Raw genomic sequence first — 20,185 nt, 5'->3', positions numbered from 1 at the left:
AGGCTGGACTCTCCACCTTTGGTCTCACTATCCTTTACCCCATCCTTCTTTGCTCTCACCCTCCAGCAAGACTTACTCTCCCACCTTGCTTAAAAGCTGAGTTACAGTAGATGGCTCTCCAGTCTTTCAGGCTTGACCTTCCTGTATTATCAAGACACCTTATGAGGCTGGCACTGTAGAGTAGTGGGCTAAGCCTCCACTTGTGACACCATCTCATAGTGGATGCTGGTTCCAATCCTAGCTGCTGCACTTCAGGTCCAGCTCCCTGCTTTTCGCATAGGAAAGCATCACAGGTTGGCTCAAGTCCTTGGGCCCCTGTACCCATATGGGAGGCCCAGAAGAAGCTCCTGGCTTCATATCAGGTCAACTCCAATCCTTGTGGCCATTTGGGGATTGAATCACCAGATGAAAGGTGTGTGTGTTTGTGTGTCTTTCTGTAACTCTGCATTTCAAATAAAAAATAAAAGGACACTTCATTTAGGTGCAAGAGGCTCCAAAACCTTATTTGGAATCACATATGCTTGCTGCTTGGTGTGTGCTTCTGAGGATCTGCAACACTACAGAATCTGAGATTTAAAAAGTGTAGAATTTTTGGTCAAACTTAATCTATATCAGAGTGCTCATTTTTTAAAAGATTCCTTTTTATTTATTTGAAAGGCAGGGTTACTGAGAGAGGAAGATCTTCCAAATGACTGCAACAGCTGAGTGCCGGGCCAAATCCAGGAGCTCAGAGATTTTTTTTCAGGCCTCCCACTTGATTGCAGGAATCCAAATAATTGGGTCACCATCCACTGCTTTCCTTGGCACATTAACAGGGAACCAGATCAGAAATGGCACAGCCAGCTCTTGAACCCCTGCCTATGGGAATCTGACGTTAAAGTTTGAGAAACTGATTCTTACAATAATGCTTTTTTTTTTTTTAAAGATTTATTTTTATTATTTTTTATTGGAAAGGCGGATATACAGAGAGGAGAGACAGAGAGGAAGATCTTCCGTCCGATGATTCACTCCCTAAGTGAGCGCAACGGGTCGATACTATGCCGATCCGAAGCCAGGAGCCTCTTCCGGGTCTCCCACTCGGGTGCAGGGTCCCAAGGCTTCGGGCCGTCCTCGACTGCTTTCCCGGGCCACAGGCAGGGAGCTGGAAGGGAAGCAGGGCTGCTGGGATAGAACCGGCGCCCATATGGGATCCCGGGCGTGCAAGGCGAGGACCTTAACCACTTGCGCCACCGCGCCGGGCCCGCTTTTTTTTTTTTTTTTAAATGAGGATATTGCAGCTTAAATTTAGGGGGGAAAAAAGAACTGAAAGAATATGATGAAGCCAGAGCTACTTTTATTATTTTTTTCCTTTTGGAGCTACTTTTCATAAATGAGTTCAGTCCAATGCTCTGCACTTAGTTTTGGAGGTTGGAGACAGTACTCATTTTGAGGAAGCCAAATACGACCAGTGAATGAAGCTGGAATTTTTTTTTAACTGTACATAGATACTAGTCTTAACTGTCTTGTCATTTCTGTCTTGCCTGCCACATCACTATATCCATATCAAAATATCTTACCCTCCATAGCCAGAGTGACCAGTATTCTTACCTAGAGGCCAACCCCTTTTCACCTATTTCCCACCTTTCCTTAGCTATGGCCGCAAGGTGGAAGGACAGGCCTCCCCACTGTTGATGTCTCAGATGTCGCCTCCCCGCAGATTCTGCCCTTACTTATTCTTTAATAAATCCAGCTTTCGCTGCCTTTTGGAGCCAGCACCCTTTTCACTTTGTACCATAATTGTCTGTATTTATGGGGGCAGCTGTGCTGAGAGACTCTGTAGATAAATTCAGGTTTGAATCCCAGGTTCCCCTCCTCCAAGACATGTGACTCTGAGCCACTAACCTCTGTTGGGGGCTTTTCTTCATGGTAAAATATGGCAAATTGTGCTTTACCCCATATGCTGTTTCACCTGCCCCCCAATTCCCAGTGGTCACCTGTAACAGTCACAGCCCACCAGGTCATGTAACACCTGTAGTGGGCCTAGCCAGTGATGGGCCAATAGGGACTGAGGCGGGTGTCCTTTAACAGCTTGGGCAGAGCCAGGGCTTGCTCCCTCCCTGGGGGCAGGGACGAGGTTGAGTGACATGGCTGCTCCGCCCTGGGCTTGACGTAGTCCTGGTGTTGTTGCCTGAGGCCACAGTTGGTTAACTAAGGCCACCTCAGACTTTGTGCTGTGCTCCTCGTGGCTTTCTCCCGTGCCCACAGCACCAGCTGGTCACCTTCCTGAGCCTTCTCGCTATGTCTACATCAACAAGCTGCCCGATTCCCGGGGACAGGGACGGGCTGCTCAACTGCTACAGCACCACGCCGGAGGGCACGCTATATGCCACTACCCCGGGAGGTCAGCGGGCCAGGGTCCACCAGCTGTGGACCAGCGCATGAGAGCCGTCTCAGGGCGGGGGTGGGAAGTTGTGTGCTTTTGCCTTGACACCGCAGTACCCTCCGCAGGCTGTAGTGTTAGGGGAGGAGATTTGAAACAGAGACCTAGTTTTCATAAACGTCAAGAGATGTGACAGTGCTTTGATCCCAGCTTCCTAATAACCGGGCTGTGATCCCTCTCTGGCTTGGGTTTGGGACATCCACTGCAAGCTCTGAGCCTCCCAACATCGCCCCCTGGCATCTGGTCAGGAAACTGGGGCTAAGGCTTGAAGTTTGTACCACTGGCTGGTGGTGGTTTGGTGGGGCGAAGCAATCAAGAGTTGCTGGACTCTGGGTGCAGGGGTTGCTGCCACATGGAAGCATAGGGGAGGGGTGCGAACAGGACAGGGACACTGAGGGCCAAGTTCCTGGGGGCTGAACCTTACAGGGATCAGGAGAGGCTCAGATAAGAACGTTTCCCATGTTTCAAGGGAACCAGCTCCTCACTGTGGAAGATGAGAACCAAGTTGGCAGAGTGAAGCAGTAGAACTGCCAAACAAGGACATTCAGAGGGATAGCAGAGCATCCCTAAGTCCCCAGGCTCCAAGTTTGGTGCTCTTCTTTGAGCACAGACCGGAAGCTCCCCCAAACCTAAAACCTGCATCAGCTGGAATGTCCCACTTGCTTTATGCTGTTGAGCCACATCTGGGCTAGGACCAGGATCCTATTAGTGAATTCTGTGCAGGTTTCTTGGGAAAAATCCTAGGATTGCAGAGCAGATGCCCTTTGACACAAAGGGTAACACTGGTACACACCATACTTCCATTTGCCAAAAAAACTATATCTGGGGCCCCAGTTCTGTGAGCTCCCAATCTCCTGACTCTAACCTCAGCCCCTACCCCTCATTAGGCACCAGGATCATCTACGACCGAAAGTTCCTGCTGGAGTGCAAGAGCTCACCCATTGCCCGGACACCCCCTTGCTGCCTCCCTCAGATTCCCGGGGTCACAACTCCTCCAACAGCCCCACCCTCCAAACTAGAGGAGCTGAAGGAGCAGAAGGAGACAGAGGAAGAGATACCCGGTAAGGAAATAAGGGCCTAACATGACAGAATGCTCCCAGCCCTTGAGTTCAGAAGCTTTATGAAGTGAAATGGGTATTCAACTCCAAGAGGGATTTTTACATTAACACTGGGCCTGCATGCCCTCACACCAGCAACCGGTCCTGCCTTTTCTCTCTCCAGATGACGCACAATTTGAAATGGACATCTAATCCAATGCAGATGAACCCTGGTGTGGAATTATAGAGGGAGCCCTCAAGCCGCTGCTGTCACCACCTCTTTCTGGGGTATCCAAAGGCCAGCTGGCCTCATCTGATGTGGAAGGGACTGACATTGATTCCGGGCCTCCTTAGTTCTGAGGCAGCTAGACCAGGGATAAGAGTGGGCTATTTGCCAAGCCCTAGCTCTATTTTATCCTTGGTCTGTAGGTACTCCTCCTAGCCCATCCCTCTATGCTTACGGGCTGGGACTGAGGGTGGAGTATGTCACCTTTTGTCTGCTTAGTAAACATTCAGAGAAATGCATTGCCTCCAGTGTTCTCAATGCTGGTATATCCAGGTTCAATCACAGGCTATACAAGAACTGCCAAACCAGAAGCAGCAAATGTCTTATTCTTGTCAGGGGCTCTTCCTGCCTTTCCAGGAAGCAGTCTTCTGGGAACAGGACCTTCTCAGTCTTCCCCTATTCATTCCAAAGCAACAATCTCCCATTCTGGAAACATATGCTCTTATAGCATCATGTCCACCAAAAACCTGGGTTTCTTTTTTTCAAAGGTTCAGGAGAAACTATAGGACCCATATTAGAGTCCAAAATAAGACAGCACCTTATTTGATTGGAGCAAGTCCTGGTATTTCTCTTCAACTTCTACAAAAACCCCATTGCTTCTTACCCTGTCCCACCAGCATACTTGAACAGTGATAACAGTGCAAACTGTGCAGTCCAAGTCTGTTCTCAGGTTGATGTGAACCCAAAGGTGAAGCTGTTCCCCTAACCAAAGGATGTTTGGGGAAAGAAGCTGTCAGCAATCTGGTCATGCTCAGTTAAGCCCTTTGTGATGAAAGAAGGAAGGAAAACAGGTCTGCAGGATACACAGGGCTCAAGGCACTTGAGGACACCAATGAGGACCAGAGTTGGCACAGGAAGGGCTCATGTCCTACCGGAGGCCCACCACCGAGATGTTTTTATTGAAATGCATGTTTGGGGTCACAAGTGGCGGCCCTATTGCCTAGTTCCTTTTCCCATACACGTGGGTCAGGCCAATAGGACAGCGTCCCTAGTGGTGAGGAACCAAGTGAGAAAAGTCCTGCCACATCAAGGCATAGGTGATGTGGTGTGAGTCCAGGGAACCAGCAGGATTATGGCACCTGCTGAAAGCCTGGCCTGGTCTCGTTCTCAGCTGCGGCTTCAGATCTCCCTTCGTTGGCGGCCTCCTCTGAAGATAGACTCCTCTTTTCTGCAATTAATCTTTTAACTCCCACCATCCACTGACTGACTTCTGTCACATGGTCCACCATGAGTGAGCGGTGTATGTCATCTGCTGCATCCCACTGGTGACTTGAAAGCTCTAAGAGGAGACAGGGATTGAGCAAGCTACGTGGGTTAAGAGACAGATCCCCTGCCTCCCATCCCAGTTAGTCAAAATGTCAGCGTCTGTTCCAGCTCAAATAGCCATGGCAGGACAAGACACTTAGGCTGTGCCAGAAAGCCCACCCATACCTTGCACCAGCAGAGCCATCCTCTTCTTTACAGGAACTGACAGCTTCCCTCCAACCCACTGTTCCCGCAGGAGCACCAGGCGGCGGCTGATGTCATCACATAGCTGCTTCTGAGAGATACAAGTGCCCTCCCAATGTGGTAGCCCAACAGGGAGTGGGGAAGGCATCAGAAAGGTGCCTGCTTTTGCTGGCCCAGGAAGTTTGCAATTAAACCTTAGAGTTTTGGGTCTTGATCCAAAGGTTAGATTTCCTCACTAAGAACCTACTAAAACATATACATATATGGCTAGGATTTTTAAATTTCAGGGATTTCTCAAATCCTCAAAAACTCATATTGTTACAAATAAGGAGACTAAGAGATAAAAGAAATTATCATTATGTCTCCTAAGAGTGTCCTCAGATCTCTTGCCTCCAGAAAACTTAGGAAACACTAATAGAAATTACCCAAGCACAAAGTCATCACTCTGCTCTGAATAGCCTGAAGGTATAGAAAATCAAGCTGACAATGGTTCTGTAATGGAAACTAAATTTTCACAATCTTCTTTTAATTGGTTTTAGTGAACCCTTCTGAAAGACTATGTTTATTTTTCTGGAAAGACCATATCAGGTTCTGCAGACGTCAATAAAAGCCGTTGCTCACAAGCTATGGATGGGAGCTCTCCCCAACCCCGGAATGCCAGGCTTACCCTTGTGTGGCCGTGACAGTCCTTCAATGCCTGTTCCAAAGGACCCAGAACATCCTCCATCAGAGCCTCAGACTCAACGACTGGGGAACTTGTAGACTCCACACAGGAAGAGGAACATCTCTCCCCAGGTGGAGGCCCGGGAGCCTTACTTAGAGGTGGTGGTCCAACTGGGGGGTGCCCCGGAAGGATCTCTGATGTGGGAACTGGAAGGTAAAGATCAAACAATACAGCCTAAATAGGTAAGCAGCACAACTCGAAATTCATCCTTTCTAAGGGCTACTCTCTAGCATAACACACCTACACACAAATGTGCACTTACTGTCCCTACTATATCCCAGACATCTGCTGCACACCAAAGATTGCAAACCAAACAGGTTCCTGAGAAAAGTTTCTGTTTCTAAGTTATGTTACATGCTACAAAAGAAATATAAACTGATTATGTGGGCCTGGCACAATGGCTCAGTGGATAAATCCTTGCCTTCCATGCACAAAGATCCCTTTTTGGCACCGGTTCATGTCCTGCCTAATCCACTTCCCATCCTGCCCCCTACTTGTGGCCTGGGAGAGCAGTGGAGGATGTCCCAAGTCCTTGGAACCCTGTGTCCATATGAGAGACCCAAAGGGAGCCCCTGGTTCCTGGCTTCAGATCAGCTTAGCTCAAGTCATTGTGGCAATTTGAGAAGTGAACCACCAGATGGAGGATCTTTCTGTCTCTCCTCTGCAAGAGCTGCCTTTCCAATAAAAGTGAAATAAATCTTTAAATAAAAACTTGAGTTCTCTGAACTTGTTACAAATAACTTGCTTAAATGAGGTGCTATAGTAAACTGTGAGTTTCACAAGGTTGCAGTAACTTAGGAATACAGATATAGCTGCTAGGTGTGCATACAGCAAAACATAATCACAAAACTAGCTGATTTTACTCAGTTTCGAACTGATGGATGAGAAAGATGCAGCAAGAAACAACTGAAGGAATACATACGAGGCAGAGGTTAAGGGCAGTTCCCAAGAAGCAGGGAGAGACACTTGTTCTAGGGACAGAAATGAGATCTGTATGTTTGGAAATCAGTAACACTGGAGCTATAAGCAGGGATCTAGATGCTGCAAGGCCTTCCAGGAGTTTGTCTTGAACCTAAGGGTAAGAGGATCCAAAAGTGGAGAGGAGATGGACTTATTTACATGTGTGTTCTGTGAACAACTGAGAACAGGTCAAAAATGGAGGCAGGACACCAGCTGGAATATTAGTAATCCAAGCAAGAAGATGCTGTCAAGGAGTAAGACTAGATGAGGGCAGTGGTCTAAGATTGATTTAGGAAATAGCAGCTTTGGTGGATTGCAGGTAAAGAAGAGAGGAGTCAAAATTATTTGGTGTCTGATTTTAGCAATGAAAACCAATGGAAGAGAGTCAGGCATTTACTTCTAGGCATTAACATCAAGAATGATATTTTAATTCATCTAATCATTTGGCTTCTCAGTGACCTGAATACCTACCTTACCTCCAGTACTCATATTTGTTCCTCGTACTGCAGTTTCTCATTCCCCTCTGTCTTATTCACAATCCACTGTCACCTCTGAATCTCATCTCCCCTCCCTACTCTTCTAGCCCAGCTATTCCAGTGTCTGGGGGTGTTATAACATTCCCTTATAAATTCTGCCTTCTTCACTTCTTCCCACTGTCCCGCTTTTTTGTTAAACCCAACTTGCCCATACTTTGGAACAAAAAACTATGTACATATTTATGCCAAGCTCATGGCTACAGATCTCAAAATGTATTAAACACTGCAACTCAGGCCTGGCGCGGTGGCCTAGCAGCTGAAATCTTCGTCTTGCATGTGCAGGATCCCATATGGGTGCCGGTTCTGATTCTGGGCAGCTCCTGCTTCCCATCCAGCTCCCTGCCTGTGGCCTGCGAGGGCAAATAAGGACAGCCCAAAGCCTTGGGGCCCTGCACCCATGTGGGAGACCCAGAGGAAGCTCCTGGCTCCTGGCTTCAGCTTAGCTCTGGCTGTTGCAGCTACTTGAGCAGTGGATCATTGGATGGAAGATCTTCCTCTCTGTATATCTGCCTTTCCAGTAAAAATAAGTAAATCTTAAAAAACAAAAACCACACTGCACCTCATTTTTAACTCTTCAGAACATCATATCCCCTGGACTTTCCGCCTTCCCCTTTCTCTGTTCTTCGGAGTAACTGAGAATGCCTCATGTTTCCTCTGGGAAAGCATTCATCACACAGGAACTCTCCATCTTCCCATTATCTACTCTAATTCCCCTGCACATGTAGTCACTTTCCTTTCTCCTACCAGAGAAGAACAGTTCCTGCTCCTGTTAAAAGCCATCTGTCCAGCTGTACTCTGCATCCTGATTCTTGTCTTTGGCTTTTCTTCCATCATCAGTACTCCCTCCACTAATCATCCCAGAGTCCACATACATGCTACTAGCAAAAACAACTTTCCTTCACATCCTGTTTTCACCTCATTGCCCCATTCACAGAACTTATTGAATGAGCTGTCTACATGATCATCAGCATTTTCTCGCCATTCCAGAAACTGTTCTTGTTAAGGATAACTGGTGACTGTTGTGTCTGTCACATCTAGTGTTCCCCTGTCTCTTTCAGCCCTCCTCACTGTTAACTCATGACTTCATGATTTTGTTCTTGAACCTTTGCTTACTTGCTGACTCCTCCTCTACTGAATTCTTAAAATGGTCTAGTAGCAAGTGTTCAGCCCAGTGGTTAAGATGTGCATATTCCCATATCAGAGTGCCAGGGCTTAATTCCTAGGTCTAGCTCCTGATTTCAGTTTCTTGCTACTGCAGACCCTGGGAGGTGATGGCTCCAGTAACAGTCTTCTCACTCACACTGGAGACCTGGAGTGAGTTCTTTGCTGCCAACTTCAACCAGGCCCAGCCCGAGCCATTTGTGGGCACTTGGGAAGTAAACTGGCAGATGAGAATTCTGTTTCTCTTAGCCTCAAAAGTTTTGTTTTTTAATTTGCTTATGTTACCAAAGTAGCCTTTAAATTTGTCTTTACATTTCCTCCCTAAAATCTCATTTTCCACAGAGCAGACCTTAAAGATGCAAATCAGGAACTGGCAATGTGGTACAGTAAATTAAGCTGTTGCCTGCAATGCTGTCATCCCATATGGGCACTGGTATGAATCCCAGATGCTCTACTTCAGATCATGCTCCCGACTGCGCCTTCAACTTTTCCTACTGAGAAAGCAGAAGATGGCTAGAGTGCCTGGGCCCCTGGCACTTAGAGGGGAGACCTGGATGGAGTTCCAGGCTCCTGTCTTCACTGAGTGGCCATGAAGGAGTAGACCTTTCAAATGAAATAAATCTTCAAAGAAGACTTAAATCAGTTAGTAACCCTCACATGAGGTTCCTTCCTCCCAGAAGAAATGACGGAAGACATTTCTAGCTATCACAACCAGGTGAGCGCTACTGGGATGTACTAGGTAGAGGTCAGGTATCTTAGAGTGCACAGGACAGCTCTGCCTCCAAAACAAGGAATTGTGATTGTTGCACCTATCAGCAGTCCTGAAGTTAAGAAACCCCATCTTGGAGCCAGTGCCGTGGTATAGTAGGCTAGGCCTCCACCTGCATTACTGGTATCCTACATGTGGGCAGATTCATGTTCCGGTTGTCCCATTTCTGATACAGCTCCCTGCTTATGGCCTGGGAAAGCAGCAGCAGACCCAAGTCCTTGGACCCCTGCACCTACATAGGAGAACCAGAAGAAACTCCCATCTTCATATCTGCTCAGCTTTGTTTTGGCCATTTGTGAAATGAGTTAATGGAGGGAAGATCTTTGTCTCCTCTCTGTAACTCCACCTTTCCAATAAAAGTCTTTGAACACACACACATATCATTCTTTTCAGAGGGAATGATATGAACAGGGGGACATTTGCTTAAAGAACCTGGTGCAGTAGCCTAGTGGCTAAAGTCCTTGCCTTGCACATGCTGGGATCCCATATGGGCGCCTGTTGTAATCCCGGCAGCCCCACTTTCCATGTGGCCTGGGGTTTGGGGCGGGGGGCAGTCGAGGATGGCCCAAAGGCTTAGGACCCTCCAGCCGCTTGGGACCCTGCAACCTCGGTAGGAGACCCGGAAGAAGCTCTGGGCTCCTGGCTTCAGATCAGTGCAGCTCCAGCCATTCTGGCCATTAGGGGAGTGAATAAAAACAAAATAAATCTTTAAAAAAGGAAGAAGAACCCAAAACCCTGGCCCCAGCCCACTCACGGAAAAGGCAGTCCTTGCACACTGCTGTGGTTTCCTACTTTGCAAAGATTAAAATGAGAAGTTTTTACTCTGGTTTATAAAACTAACTACACCCTAACCACTGCATTTTCTTTCTTTTTCCCAAACTTTGCTCTCCTCTCAACACTCCTTTTAGTGGTTTCTTCAGCTGGGAATGTTCCTGCACTTCAGCTTTGCCTGCCTGACTTCCAGTCATGACTTCAGGCTGCCAGCCCCTTTAGGCCCCTAATTTAGTTACCCAGCGACTTCCACTTTACCCTGTTCAATTGCTGTTTCACCTAGCAGGCCATCAGCAGCATAGCACGCAGGCTCCACAGTGGCAAAGACCTTTCGTCTTGTACACCGCAGTTCTTCCATCAGTGTCTGGCGCTTTAGTGGGAGCTCAAGGATACCCACTGAATGAATACGTTAAATCGAAGATGCTTATTACACACTCAAGACTCGGAACAACTACAGCTATTCAGAGTCGAGGAGGAGGGCTATTGTTGAAAAACAATTTTGAGAATAAAAATGGTCTTAAAGCCCACTGGTCTGGATTGTACCACCAGGGAGGAAAGTATAGGGAGTCTCCTGAAACCAAGGTGTCACTGGCCTGAGCAGCCGACGTGGCCTCAGAACAGCACCTGCCCGCCCTAACCTCCAAACTGTTTTTTTACGGAATGCTCGGAAACGCCCTTCGGAAAGGCTGGTCCATAGCACCGCCTCGTCTCCGCGCACAGGGTCCCACGCACCTCTCGGGGATCCATCCTGCGGGGCTGCCACCCTCTTGGTGAGCGGCGTTCGCTTGGGCCCGCCTGTCTGTGTCTGCAATCCGTACGAGAACTGCGGGGGGTCGTTCCAGCCGCGCTCCTTGTTGCCTGCGGAGGAGAAAGGACGTGTGTGACGCGGGCCGGGAGAAGATGCGGGGGCTGGGGAGGGGCGGCAGTGGGTCCGCCACCCGCAGCGTATCCGCCCCGAGAGTGAGCCGGGGCAAAGACGGCGCCCCAGTCCTCCGTTCGCGCTCACCCGGCTTCACGTACAGCTCCGCCATCTCCACTTCCGCACAGCCAACGGGGCAACGCGTCACTTCCGGGACGGCTGCTCCCGAGAGCCTGCGGGGACGCGTCCAGGACCCGACCGGCCGGAACCCGTACAGATTGGACGGTTTGCTCAACCGCCGGGAGCCGTTGTGGGACCCTGCGTCAGTCAGCGCCGTGCGGACCCCGGTCACAAAGCACTACGCGGGGCCGACGGTGTAGGAGCCTTCGTCCTCTCTGGGCCAAATCCCAGTTCTCTCAGGATTAGGTTTAAATTACCAGAAACCCCCTGCCCCACAGAAGACCCTCTATGATGTAGCCAAATGTACTTCTAGGGACTCACCCCTGCCCACTGCCCTCACATGGCCACACATTTTTCTGGGCTCAATAACAAGCACTAACCTCCCTTCAGCCATCAGTTTGGAGGGCAATTCTTGTGGAAGCCTTCAACAATGCTTCAGGCTGAGTTAAGGGCCTCCTCACCAGACCTCCTCCAAGTCTTGGAGAGTTCCTAGATGTACTATACAATAGCTTCTATATTGTTGGACTCAGTCTCATAAGGTGGTGTGTCCCCAGTGCCTAGTTCAGTGCCTGGCACACAGATCTTAACAGGTACAGACACAAACTCACTAAGCATAGGTTATTAGCCTCCCAGCCCTGCCCTAAGGCCCAACATAGCCACACCTGGTGAGGTCACTGAAGGATTTTTATTTGCACTGATTTTGCTATAAAGTGTTGCTGAGGTAGAGCCGACTGTCAAGGGCTTGACCAGGGCAAGGAACATGAGGACCCAAGGAAAAGGAAGCCAGGGACCTCGAATGGGGTCCAGGTCCTCTCAGTCATCCCTAGAAACAATACGATGGACAACAAAGGGTGGGCATGGATAGAGGGGGCAGGGCCTGGACAAGACTCCAAGTGGTCAGAGGCTGCTGTAGGCCCCTGGGGAATGAAGGGTCAAGAGTTGACTTGGCCCTGAGCCTCTTTCCCCAGCCCTCCCAGATCAATCTAGGACATATGGAGCAGAGAAGGTTTCAGCCGGAAGGCCTCCAGGAAAGAGAAGACACCCCGCTTTCGAGGTGCTGCTCCTGCACCCCCAACCCCACCTTTGAGCAGGGGGAGCGGTGGGGGGCCTCCTGGGGAGTCCATGGAGCTGGTCCGTTTGAGGCGCAGGCGGGCACGGGCCTGAGCACCCCAGGCCTTGCCTCGAGCTGCAGAGGCCACAAGACACTTCTGGTACTGAACCTAGAGAGAAGCGGAATGTGAAGATCCAGCCTCCTTGTGTCTCTGCAAGACACAGAACTGGCCAAGAACTCTGTCTGACATGAAGCCTGTCACTGACCATGCCTGGAACACCCCCCCCCACACACACACACACATAGCATTTCTAAGTCACTCAATAACAAAAACAGAAAATTTGACATTGAGCACTTCAGAAGGACTGGGCACTGTGTGTTAGGCATTTGGTATAATGTAACTGAATTCAGTCTATGAAGTATTTTCCTCATTTCACAGGTAAGTCTATTGAGATTCAGAGACTAAAGGAGTGATTTTACCAAGGTCATACAGCAGAAAAAAACAGAATCTGTCTTCAGACTTAGTTATAGCAAGCTGTGGAGCCTGTGCCCTATACCATGCCTACCACTGTGTGAGTCTGCCATCTCTCAGTGGCACAGTGGTCTCTCATGAGGCAGGCACTGCTCAAAGGGAGCTACACCAATTGTCTCTTACCTGAACTACTCAAAGAGGCCTGATTGGTCGTCCTACCTTCTCTTGGGTCTTCAAAAATCTTTTACCCAAGCTACAGCTTAGCTCATCACCCTCATCCACAAACGTGACTTTATTGTCCAGCTTCACACTGCTGAATGGTTCTTAGCACCTTGGGATAAACTTACCATTCTGACTAATGAGAGGGCCTCATTTCACTGCATCCTTGGACCCCCTTGCACACCATATACTCTTGATTCCTTCAGATACTCTAACCCATTAAGATCTCTCTCCACAGCTGAGGTTTCCTCTGTGGGGCACATATATCCTGCTGCTTCTTCACGGCTAATTTCTTCCTTGGACCTGTTTTCTGTCACCTCTTACAGAAACCTTCCTGACCCATAGAGAGGCCATCTCTTCCATCATCCTATATTCTTTCTGGTCTGCCCCTGTGGCAGCCTTTCTATTCCATGTAGGTCAGGGCTGCGCGCTCCATACCACCTGATCCACAAGGTCATATATGAGGCCTGGGACCCTGCAGGCTCAGATTTGCCTCAAATTCTCACAAATGCCCATAGATGCCGGGAAATATCCTGAGAGACACGCAGGAAAGACAATGCCCATCCTTCTGTGCACAACCAACCCCCCCATCCTGGCTGTATGCTGAAATGTACCCGTGTGAACTAGGGTCAGAGCTCCTGATAATTTAAGGAAAAAATGGGAAAAACAGTTATTAGGTAAAATGTCCTACTACTTAAACTAATAAAAACTTACTAAAAACAGAGTAAGGGTAAAAATACCCATGCACCAGAGTCAGCCTAGGACCACTGGCTTGCAATTTTCAGAGGGGCTGCCCATACTATGTGCTGCTCACGGCACAGAGCAGCTGTGCCACAACCCCAACTGCCCATTCCCACTCTTAACTCACCATACAGGCAGCCTGCACAGCTTCAGAAAGTCCCCCTGCATGGGGCTGACACCAGAAGGCTGCACACTGGAAACTCTGATGGCCTAGGTCAGCGATGAGGCCAAAGGTGTGGGGGTCACGGCCAATACCAATGAAGGTCACCAGGCGTACAGGACACTGCCACAGTGGCTCCTCCTCTGCACGGGCCTCTGCCTACCCACACCAGGGTTAGTCACTGGCAGGCCAACCACAGGCAGGATACCCCCAAGCTCTTCCAGCAGTAAGCAGTGACCCCTCAGCTTCCCTGCTTACCCCTCCACAGCCCCCAAGTTCACCCTCTTTAGGTACCTGGATGGGATGTGCAATCATGAGAGAGTCAGATACACTGATTGTGGCAGGAACCCAGGCGTTCCGGTCTCCCCGGGCAATGAGGGTACCAATGGCTTCATTCAGCACATCCATACCTGGGATGATATACCCACAGTTCCAGTTGTAAATAAAGGATTGGGGGTGTTGAAGAGGGAGTGTCTATACCCCTCCCAGTGACTTGGAATTTAAGAGCTGGGAAAAGGAGAGCTGTTGCTGGGCCTAGAATTCCAAGATGGGAAGACTGGCATATACCAGGCCATACATACAAAGCCATGGGAGGAATCCTGGGAAATGGTGATGGAACCCCATTTCACCCACCTTCCTTTCACATCATGCGGCCTACCCCATCCTGCCCTCTCCATCCTCACCCATGGCTTTGGAGACTGGCAGGATCCCCATATACAGCGCCTCAAACTTCTGAGCAGCCTGGCTCACAGCATCCAACAGCTCCACTGAAATATATACATCATGTGGGCCTGCGGGCTCACTCTCAGTGGTCTCCTTCCCCACATTAAGAGGGCCAGGCCCAGGGCAGAGTTAATTTTGGAAGAACAAAGCCCCCAGGTGCTCTTCCAGCTTGAGGGACCAGTCATAAAGAAGTCTTAAGTAGCCAGAACAACCCCTACCCTCAGCCCTGCATCTTTCCTCAAAGCACCCCAATGCTGCCACATAGCACCCAGCTCCCCATACCTTGCCGCGGCAGGTCTTCAGGAGAGATGGGGTCCGGGGGACAGCAAGAGGCATCACTACCAACCCCTACTCGCTCTGACAAGATCTAAAATGCAATGGAGCCAGTATAGCTCTCTGCCCCCCATGTCTTGGAAGCTTCAGCCCTTACCTACATTCCCAGCCCCACACCTGGCCCTTACCTGGGCACAGAGCCCATGGAGGGCACTGGCAATGGCCTTGGCAGGGACATCACAGCGAAACACATGACATTTGAGCATACAGCTGTCTTTGTCACCCGCCACAAAAGCGAAGTCCCTGGCAGAGGCAGAAATGGGGGCTAGGGTATGCTGGTTAGGGGCAAGGGCCAGTGGTGCCTGCTGTAGACTAGACAGCCATGTCAGAGATACAGTAGGGATAGGGTAGGGTGGACAGGGTGAGGGTTTAGTGTACCTGGTGGTCACTTACCTATCACTGTTCCAGAAGCATGTGGGAGCACAGGAGAGAATCAGCCCAGCCTCTTGGGCTCTCCCCAATCTGTCCCTGCTGAGCTGGGCCCACCCTCCCCAACCAGGGCTTGAGCAGGCAGGGGAGGCAGTGCTGGGTCCATGTCAGAGGATCTGTATCCAGGGGTTCAAATACCAGGGATCAGCATCAGTGGGGAACCGTAGCCTGCAGGGGGAGGGAGAAGCAGCTCTCGTTTTGGGGAGTGTCAAGTCCTCACCGACCCTTGGAGCTGCCCACACCCCACACACGGATGTGCACCAGAGGCTGGCAGTGAATCAAACTGTGGTCCAGAGGATTCACCAGGCTCATAGCATCCTTCTTCAGTATCATCAGCATGTTCTGGCCCTGCTGAGGATGGAGTTCAGAATCCCACAAGGGCAGGTCAATCAGGAGTAACTGCCTCTGCTGGGCTGGGCTGAAGCCAGGCAGCTCACCTCGCCCCAGGCACTGTCTGGAGGCTGGCTCCGGCTGCGGGTCTGGGCCAGCTGCTGGATGCAATTATTGACTGCGATACTGCTCTTCCCTGGTGCCAGGTCCTCTTCGGGTACCTCCACCCACCCCAGAGAGCGGACAGCAAAGCACTGAAGTATTCCAGGAAGGGAAGGGAAACCAGAGAGGTGGAACAGAGCAGCAGGGGTGACAGACTTCACACAATCACACCCCATGACAGTCCCTCTTTCACACCTGCTCACCTCTGCTCAATCCCACCCCAACCCCTGATTTTCCCTTAAATCCTCCCAAGATCCTGGGCCAGCTCCCAGGCCCAGTCACTACCTTAGCACCTGGTTCCAGGCTTTGGACGTAGGAGGACTCCTCACCATACCAAGACAGAGAGCTGCTGGAACAGACGAAACCACCAGTGAGAAAATCACCCTTCCTATGGCAGGTGCATTTGTAAAACCCAGTCCAAACAACACTGAGGAGCACCGCACAGGGGCACAGGCTGTGTGCTGCTTCTGGTGAGGCTGCGTTTGACAAATATACAGTCAGCACAGGAGGGAGCCCACAGCATATTAAATGAGATTCCTTGGAAATACGGTTTAGAATTTGTGAAGAAACTCGGCACACAGAAACAGAAGGAAAAAAAAGTCACAAGCATGGAGCAGGGCCAGTGTGTGGGGCAGACACCCAAACTGGAATGAGACTTTAGAATCCAAGACCAGAACCTAAGTCAACAAGCCAAGGAACATGACAAGTCAGGACTAAAACACAAACAAAGCACATGTAGCCAGGACAAAAGTTTAGAGCACTGTTCAAGAACAGGGGATGCAGCCAAGAACACAAAACAAACCCAAAACAAGGGACACAACCCAGAACCTGGTCTGGTTCATGGGTCCAGCTGCATGCCTGAATGCCACAGAACTTCAAACCTTTCATTGTGTCTGAGCTATCTGTTACCTCCGGTCCAGGGAACTCTCCAGGCTAGAGAAGGATCGTCCTTTGGGGGGTCGTAGTCCCCAGATCCTCTCCGACCCCTGTGAAGCGGGGGCTAGTAAGTGTAGCTGAAGCCAACGTGCATGCAAGGGCTCAGACTCCTCACCCTCCACCTACCGTGCCTGAGTCCTCTGCTTCTCCTAACTCCCAGGTGGGCCGCTGCCACTGGGTGCTTCCGCTGGGTACATGCCAATAGTAAGTACCAGCAGCATCGCGGATCTTCCTCCAACCGGGGGGCAGGCCTGGCTCCCCCTCCAGATTCTGGTCTCCCCACAAGTCATCTACAGGAACACGGGATTGAAGAAGAGGAGCACACCATCAGTTCAGAATAACAGCCTGCCAGAAAGCTCCCTCCAGCCAAGACTGGAAGTCCACAGTCCCGAGTCTGGAAGACATAGTATGTGATGACCACGGTTCACCTTGGTCCACACACAGAGACCTATCCCATCATCCCCAGCCCCAACTTTGAGCCTCCGAGTAGCCTTTCCCCCTCAGCTCCTGCTTCTCCCACCAGGCCCCTTCGTGCACACCATCGCAGTTGACCAGAATGATGGCCAGCATGTAATCCTTGCCCAACATATCCCCGGCTGCGTCCCCGCCGGCCTCTTCCCGCCGGCTCTCAGCCCACGGCGACCTCGGGAGCTGCAGCGGCTCCAAGGCCAGCCTCTCTGCGCCTGAAACCGGCTGTCGGACTGGCGCTGCACAAACACTTGGGCGGAGAAGGGGCCGGCCCCGGGGGCGGGAAGAGGAGGGCCTGAGCAGTACCGCCCGCCGAGGGGTGGTGCGGCTAGACAGGCGTGTGGATCCCCGAGTAGAGGCGCGTATCCATGCGTGGGCAGACGCACGAACGCCACGGGCCCGCCTACGTCACAACGCAATTATGAGCTCATCACCCAGCAAAACGCCACCCAGTCCTTCGTGCGCCGTGCGGCCCGCGCGCGAGTGCGATCACGGGACGCGAGTCGTGCGCGCGCACATTCAGCCCGGGGATTCAGCCCCTTCAGTGTGGAAGGGGTCACACTGAAGTATCTGAGGAGAGCGCCAGCACTCGGCCTCCCAAGAAACACGCCCCACTTGTTCCCCGCCTCCTCTCAAAAAAAAAAAAAATGCCCCGGAAGAGCTTCCGCCCTCAGTAAAGATGGCGATAACACGTCCTATGAGGAGGCGGGGCTGCGTCTGCGCAACAAGCTAAGCCGGGAAGATGGCGGATGACAAGGTGAGCGCATATGGGGTGGTCAGCTTTCGGGGGTGTTCGCTAACTCCGTGAAATTCTTGGTTCTGGAAAGGGTGATACTGGAACTGCTCAAACATAGCGGAACACCTTGTTTTTCGGAAGCTGTTACAGACTGCCTCGGCACCTGGAGAGGGCGGGGCTTAGCTTTGGAACCCCTCAAGTGTCCCCCTACTCGGGACCATGCTCATACCCAGAAAGCAGCACACACTGTGTTGCGTTCGCCCGGTAACGCTGCTCACTCTTCCTCACGTCCTAGGCCCCAAATGTTTCTTCCACACACGCGGGGTTTCCTGACCACGCGGACGCCCAAACCACCCTCCAGACTCCCTTGTAGTCAACACCATTCGGTTAATGTACTTGCTCTTGCCCGCAGTTAGTACTCCTGGGTGACCTTGGCAGAAAAGGGGTAAAGCTTGGGCAGAAATCAGGCTGACTCTTGGGTTGTCCAGGGAGCTGCCTCGGGTCATTCATTACTTACGGTTGAACTGGAAGTTCAGCATAACCCACGGGTCTGAGTGCTGACCGGTGCCTATAGGCCCAGGGACACAGCAGTCGAGGCAGACCGTCGGACACACTTTTCAGGGAATTCTGGGTCCAATCAGTAGGCCCGAATGAAGGTTCCATAACTGTGCTTCCTATCTCCCCTAACATAAAATTCTTGAGTTACTTGTTAAAAGTTATTGCTACCCATCCCATCTATCCCCCTTACAGGCATCTGCATTTTGTGCTTTTTACTGCCTTTCCTCCTTTATCACTGGCATCTTGGGAAGAAATTCTTTGGATCACTCCATCCCCCTCACCTCCCAGCCTTTGTTACACTAGAAGGAAGGAAGGTGCAGGTGTTTGGCAAAGTCATTAAGCTTCCACTTCTGACCCCTGCATGCCATATCCAGATGTTTGGGTCCAGGTTCTGGGGCCAGTTCCAGTTTCAGCTTCGGCTTACACACACTCTTGGAGACAGCAGCTGATGGCTTCAAGATTTTGAGTTCCTACTATCTACCTGAGAGACCTGGATGGTGTTCCGGTTTCTGGGTTTGACCTGGCCCAACCCTAGCTGTTGGGAGCATTTGGGCAGTGAATCAGCATATTTATCTCTTTTGGTCCTTTCTTTGCCTTTCATATAAATAAAAATAAATTTTACAATTGAAGAACATGGAGATGGGTCATTCTGTTAGAGCCAGCCTTTCTCTTGTTCTAGGATTCTCTTCCCAAGCTTAAGGACCTGACATTCCTCAAGAACCAACTGGAAAGCCTACAGCGCCGTGTGGAAAGTGAGGTCGGCAGCGGCGTAACTCAGGTAGGGCTGCTCTCCCCCCATCCCTTAGGCTTCATTGCCCAGCGTGCTCTTGTGTGTGTTGAATGGATGGTAGAGACATATTCAGCAAATAGTTATTGAAGTCTATTGTCAGATACCCCCAAGGAAAGTTCTCCTGAAAAAGTGGTCCCTGAACCGAGGTTGTAAGCAGAAGTTAACTCCATGAAGAGGGGACTGAAAAAATAATCACTCCAGGCAGATGGAACCACATCATTAAAGCTCTTGGGGCTGAGAAGTAGCTTTACAAACGTGGTGGGGGTATAAGGAGGTCAATTTGACTGCCTTGCTTGGGGAGTAGCTCACCAGAAAATGAGGCTGGACGAATAGCTGGGGCTCAGATGACTTGGGTAAATCCTGCCTCTGGCAATAGAGTTTTATGGTTGGAATTTGCCCCAAGGTTCTGAGATTATGTGAGTAAGGGCTCCTAACATTCTTTTCCCCGCTCCAGACATGGAGAAAGTTTTTGAGAAAGTATCAGTGCTGGCCAAAGAGGAAATGAACAGGTGGTGTAATGCTTGTCAGCCAAGGTTCCCCAGAATGGGGAGAGTCTGCCTGGCTGAGTTTCCTTCTGCGTTTCTCTCCACAGGATGGCTCCCTCTTGTCCTCCCCATTCCTCAAGGGATTCCTGGCTGGCTATGTGGTGGCCAAACTGAGGGCATCTGCAGTATTGGGCTTTGCTGTGGGTACCTGCACTGGCATCTACGCAGCTCAGGCATATGCTGTGCCCAACGTGGAGAAGACACTGAGGGACTATTTTCGGTCACTGCGCAAGGGGCCAGACTAGGTTGGGATTCCATGGGGGAGGCGGCAGCCTTTCCATTACAGACACTTGGTTTAGCTTCCCTGGCTGTGACTCGTTGGTTTTTTCCAACTTTGCTTCCTCCTTCATCCTGGCTTCCCTTTCTTCAGAGGACAGGTGG

At 50.6% G+C, this 20,185-nt stretch overlaps 4 protein-coding genes across 13 annotated transcripts in view; 2 read left to right on the top strand and 2 right to left on the bottom strand.

Moving 5' to 3' along the window:
• The window catches only part of LOC121151269 (ankyrin repeat and KH domain-containing protein 1), a 108,066-nt gene extending 104,085 nt beyond the window's left edge, over positions 1-3,981 (top strand). For all 6 annotated transcript variants that reach the window (XM_040973269.1, XM_040972682.1, XM_040972741.1 and 3 more), the window contains 2 exons: positions 3,307-3,480; positions 3,641-3,981. In XM_040973269.1, the coding sequence (XP_040829203.1) occupies positions 3,307-3,480; positions 3,641-3,644 (178 nt within the window). In that variant the 3' untranslated portion in view covers positions 3,645-3,981. The remainder of the gene's footprint in view (positions 1-3,306; positions 3,481-3,640) is intronic.
• A 606-nt stretch (positions 3,982-4,587) lies between these two features.
• Positions 4,588-11,188, bottom strand: SRA1 (steroid receptor RNA activator 1). Of its 2 annotated transcripts, XM_040974714.1 has the most exons (5): positions 11,119-11,187; positions 10,845-10,970; positions 5,859-6,061; positions 5,174-5,282; positions 4,588-5,021 (listed from the first exon to the last, which is right to left on the bottom strand). In XM_040974714.1, exons 1-5 carry the CDS (start codon positions 11,141-11,143, stop codon positions 4,813-4,815), a joined length of 672 nt encoding a protein of 223 aa, XP_040830648.1. In that variant the 5' UTR covers positions 11,144-11,187; the 3' UTR covers positions 4,588-4,812. The 2 variants fall into 2 exon arrangements, with proteins under 2 accessions (XP_040830648.1, XP_040830719.1); XM_040974785.1 differs by lacking the exon at positions 5,174-5,282 and having other exon boundaries at positions 11,119-11,188.
• A 629-nt stretch (positions 11,189-11,817) lies between these two features.
• APBB3 (amyloid beta precursor protein binding family B member 3) lies at positions 11,818-17,656 on the bottom strand. Of its 4 annotated transcripts, none has more exons than XM_040974387.1 (13): positions 17,247-17,656; positions 16,834-16,997; positions 16,681-16,757; positions 16,057-16,120; positions 15,717-15,863; positions 15,500-15,630; positions 15,244-15,249; positions 14,979-15,093; positions 14,800-14,884; positions 14,478-14,561; positions 14,089-14,204; positions 13,762-13,953; positions 11,818-12,371 (listed from the first exon to the last, which is right to left on the bottom strand). In XM_040974387.1, the coding sequence occupies exons 1-13, from the start codon at positions 17,293-17,295 to the stop codon at positions 12,135-12,137; spliced, it is 1,467 nt and encodes a 488-aa protein (XP_040830321.1). In that variant the 5' UTR covers positions 17,296-17,656; the 3' UTR covers positions 11,818-12,134. The 4 variants fall into 4 exon arrangements, with proteins under 4 accessions (XP_040830321.1, XP_040830242.1, XP_040830073.1 ...); XM_040974308.1 differs by having other exon boundaries at positions 15,500-15,627; XM_040974139.1 differs by lacking the exon at positions 15,244-15,249 and having other exon boundaries at positions 14,979-15,114; positions 15,500-15,627.
• LOC121152489 (SLC35A4 upstream open reading frame protein) lies at positions 17,650-20,103 on the top strand. The gene is made up of 3 exons (XM_040974613.1): positions 17,650-17,932; positions 19,149-19,247; positions 19,852-20,103. The coding sequence occupies exons 1-3, from the start codon at positions 17,918-17,920 to the stop codon at positions 20,047-20,049; spliced, it is 312 nt and encodes a 103-aa protein (XP_040830547.1). The 5' UTR covers positions 17,650-17,917; the 3' UTR covers positions 20,050-20,103.
• The last annotated feature ends 82 nt before the right edge of the window (positions 20,104-20,185 follow it).

Source organism: Ochotona curzoniae, unplaced genomic scaffold (assembly GCF_017591425.1).
Source record: "Ochotona curzoniae isolate NIBS_2020 unplaced genomic scaffold, NIBS_Ocur_1.0 contig_1, whole genome shotgun sequence".
Taxonomy (NCBI): domain Eukaryota; kingdom Metazoa; phylum Chordata; class Mammalia; order Lagomorpha; family Ochotonidae; genus Ochotona; species Ochotona curzoniae.
This window is presented reverse-complemented; position numbering and strand designations above follow the sequence as displayed.

Excerpts from the sequence above, each read along its gene's own strand:
- SRA1 (XM_040974714.1), bottom strand. The coding sequence starts at position 11,143 with ATGGCGGAGCTGTACGTGAAGCCGG. Across the intron at positions 10,971-11,118 it reads GGAGCTGTACGTGAAGCCGG|GCAACAAGGAGCGCGGCTGG; the intron begins GTGAGCGCGAAC and ends TCTCCTCCGCAG. Across the intron at positions 5,022-5,173 it reads GATGGCTCTGCTGGTGCAAG|AGCTTTCAAGTCACCAGTGG; the intron begins GTATGGGTGGGC and ends GTCTCCTCTTAG.
- APBB3 (XM_040974139.1), bottom strand. The coding sequence starts at position 17,295 with ATGTTGGGCAAGGATTACATGCTGGCCATCATTCTGGTCAACTGCGAT. Across the intron at positions 15,864-16,056 it reads GCCTGGAACCAGGTGCTAAG|TGCTTTGCTGTCCGCTCTCT; the intron begins GTAGTGACTGGG and ends GGAATACTTCAG. Across the intron at positions 14,562-14,799 it reads TGAAGACCTGCCGCGGCAAG|TGGAGCTGTTGGATGCTGTG; the intron begins GTATGGGGAGCT and ends TATATATTTCAG.
- LOC121152489 (XM_040974613.1), top strand. Across the intron at positions 19,248-19,851 it reads TCGGCAGCGGCGTAACTCAG|GATGGCTCCCTCTTGTCCTC; the intron begins GTAGGGCTGCTC and ends TTCTCTCCACAG.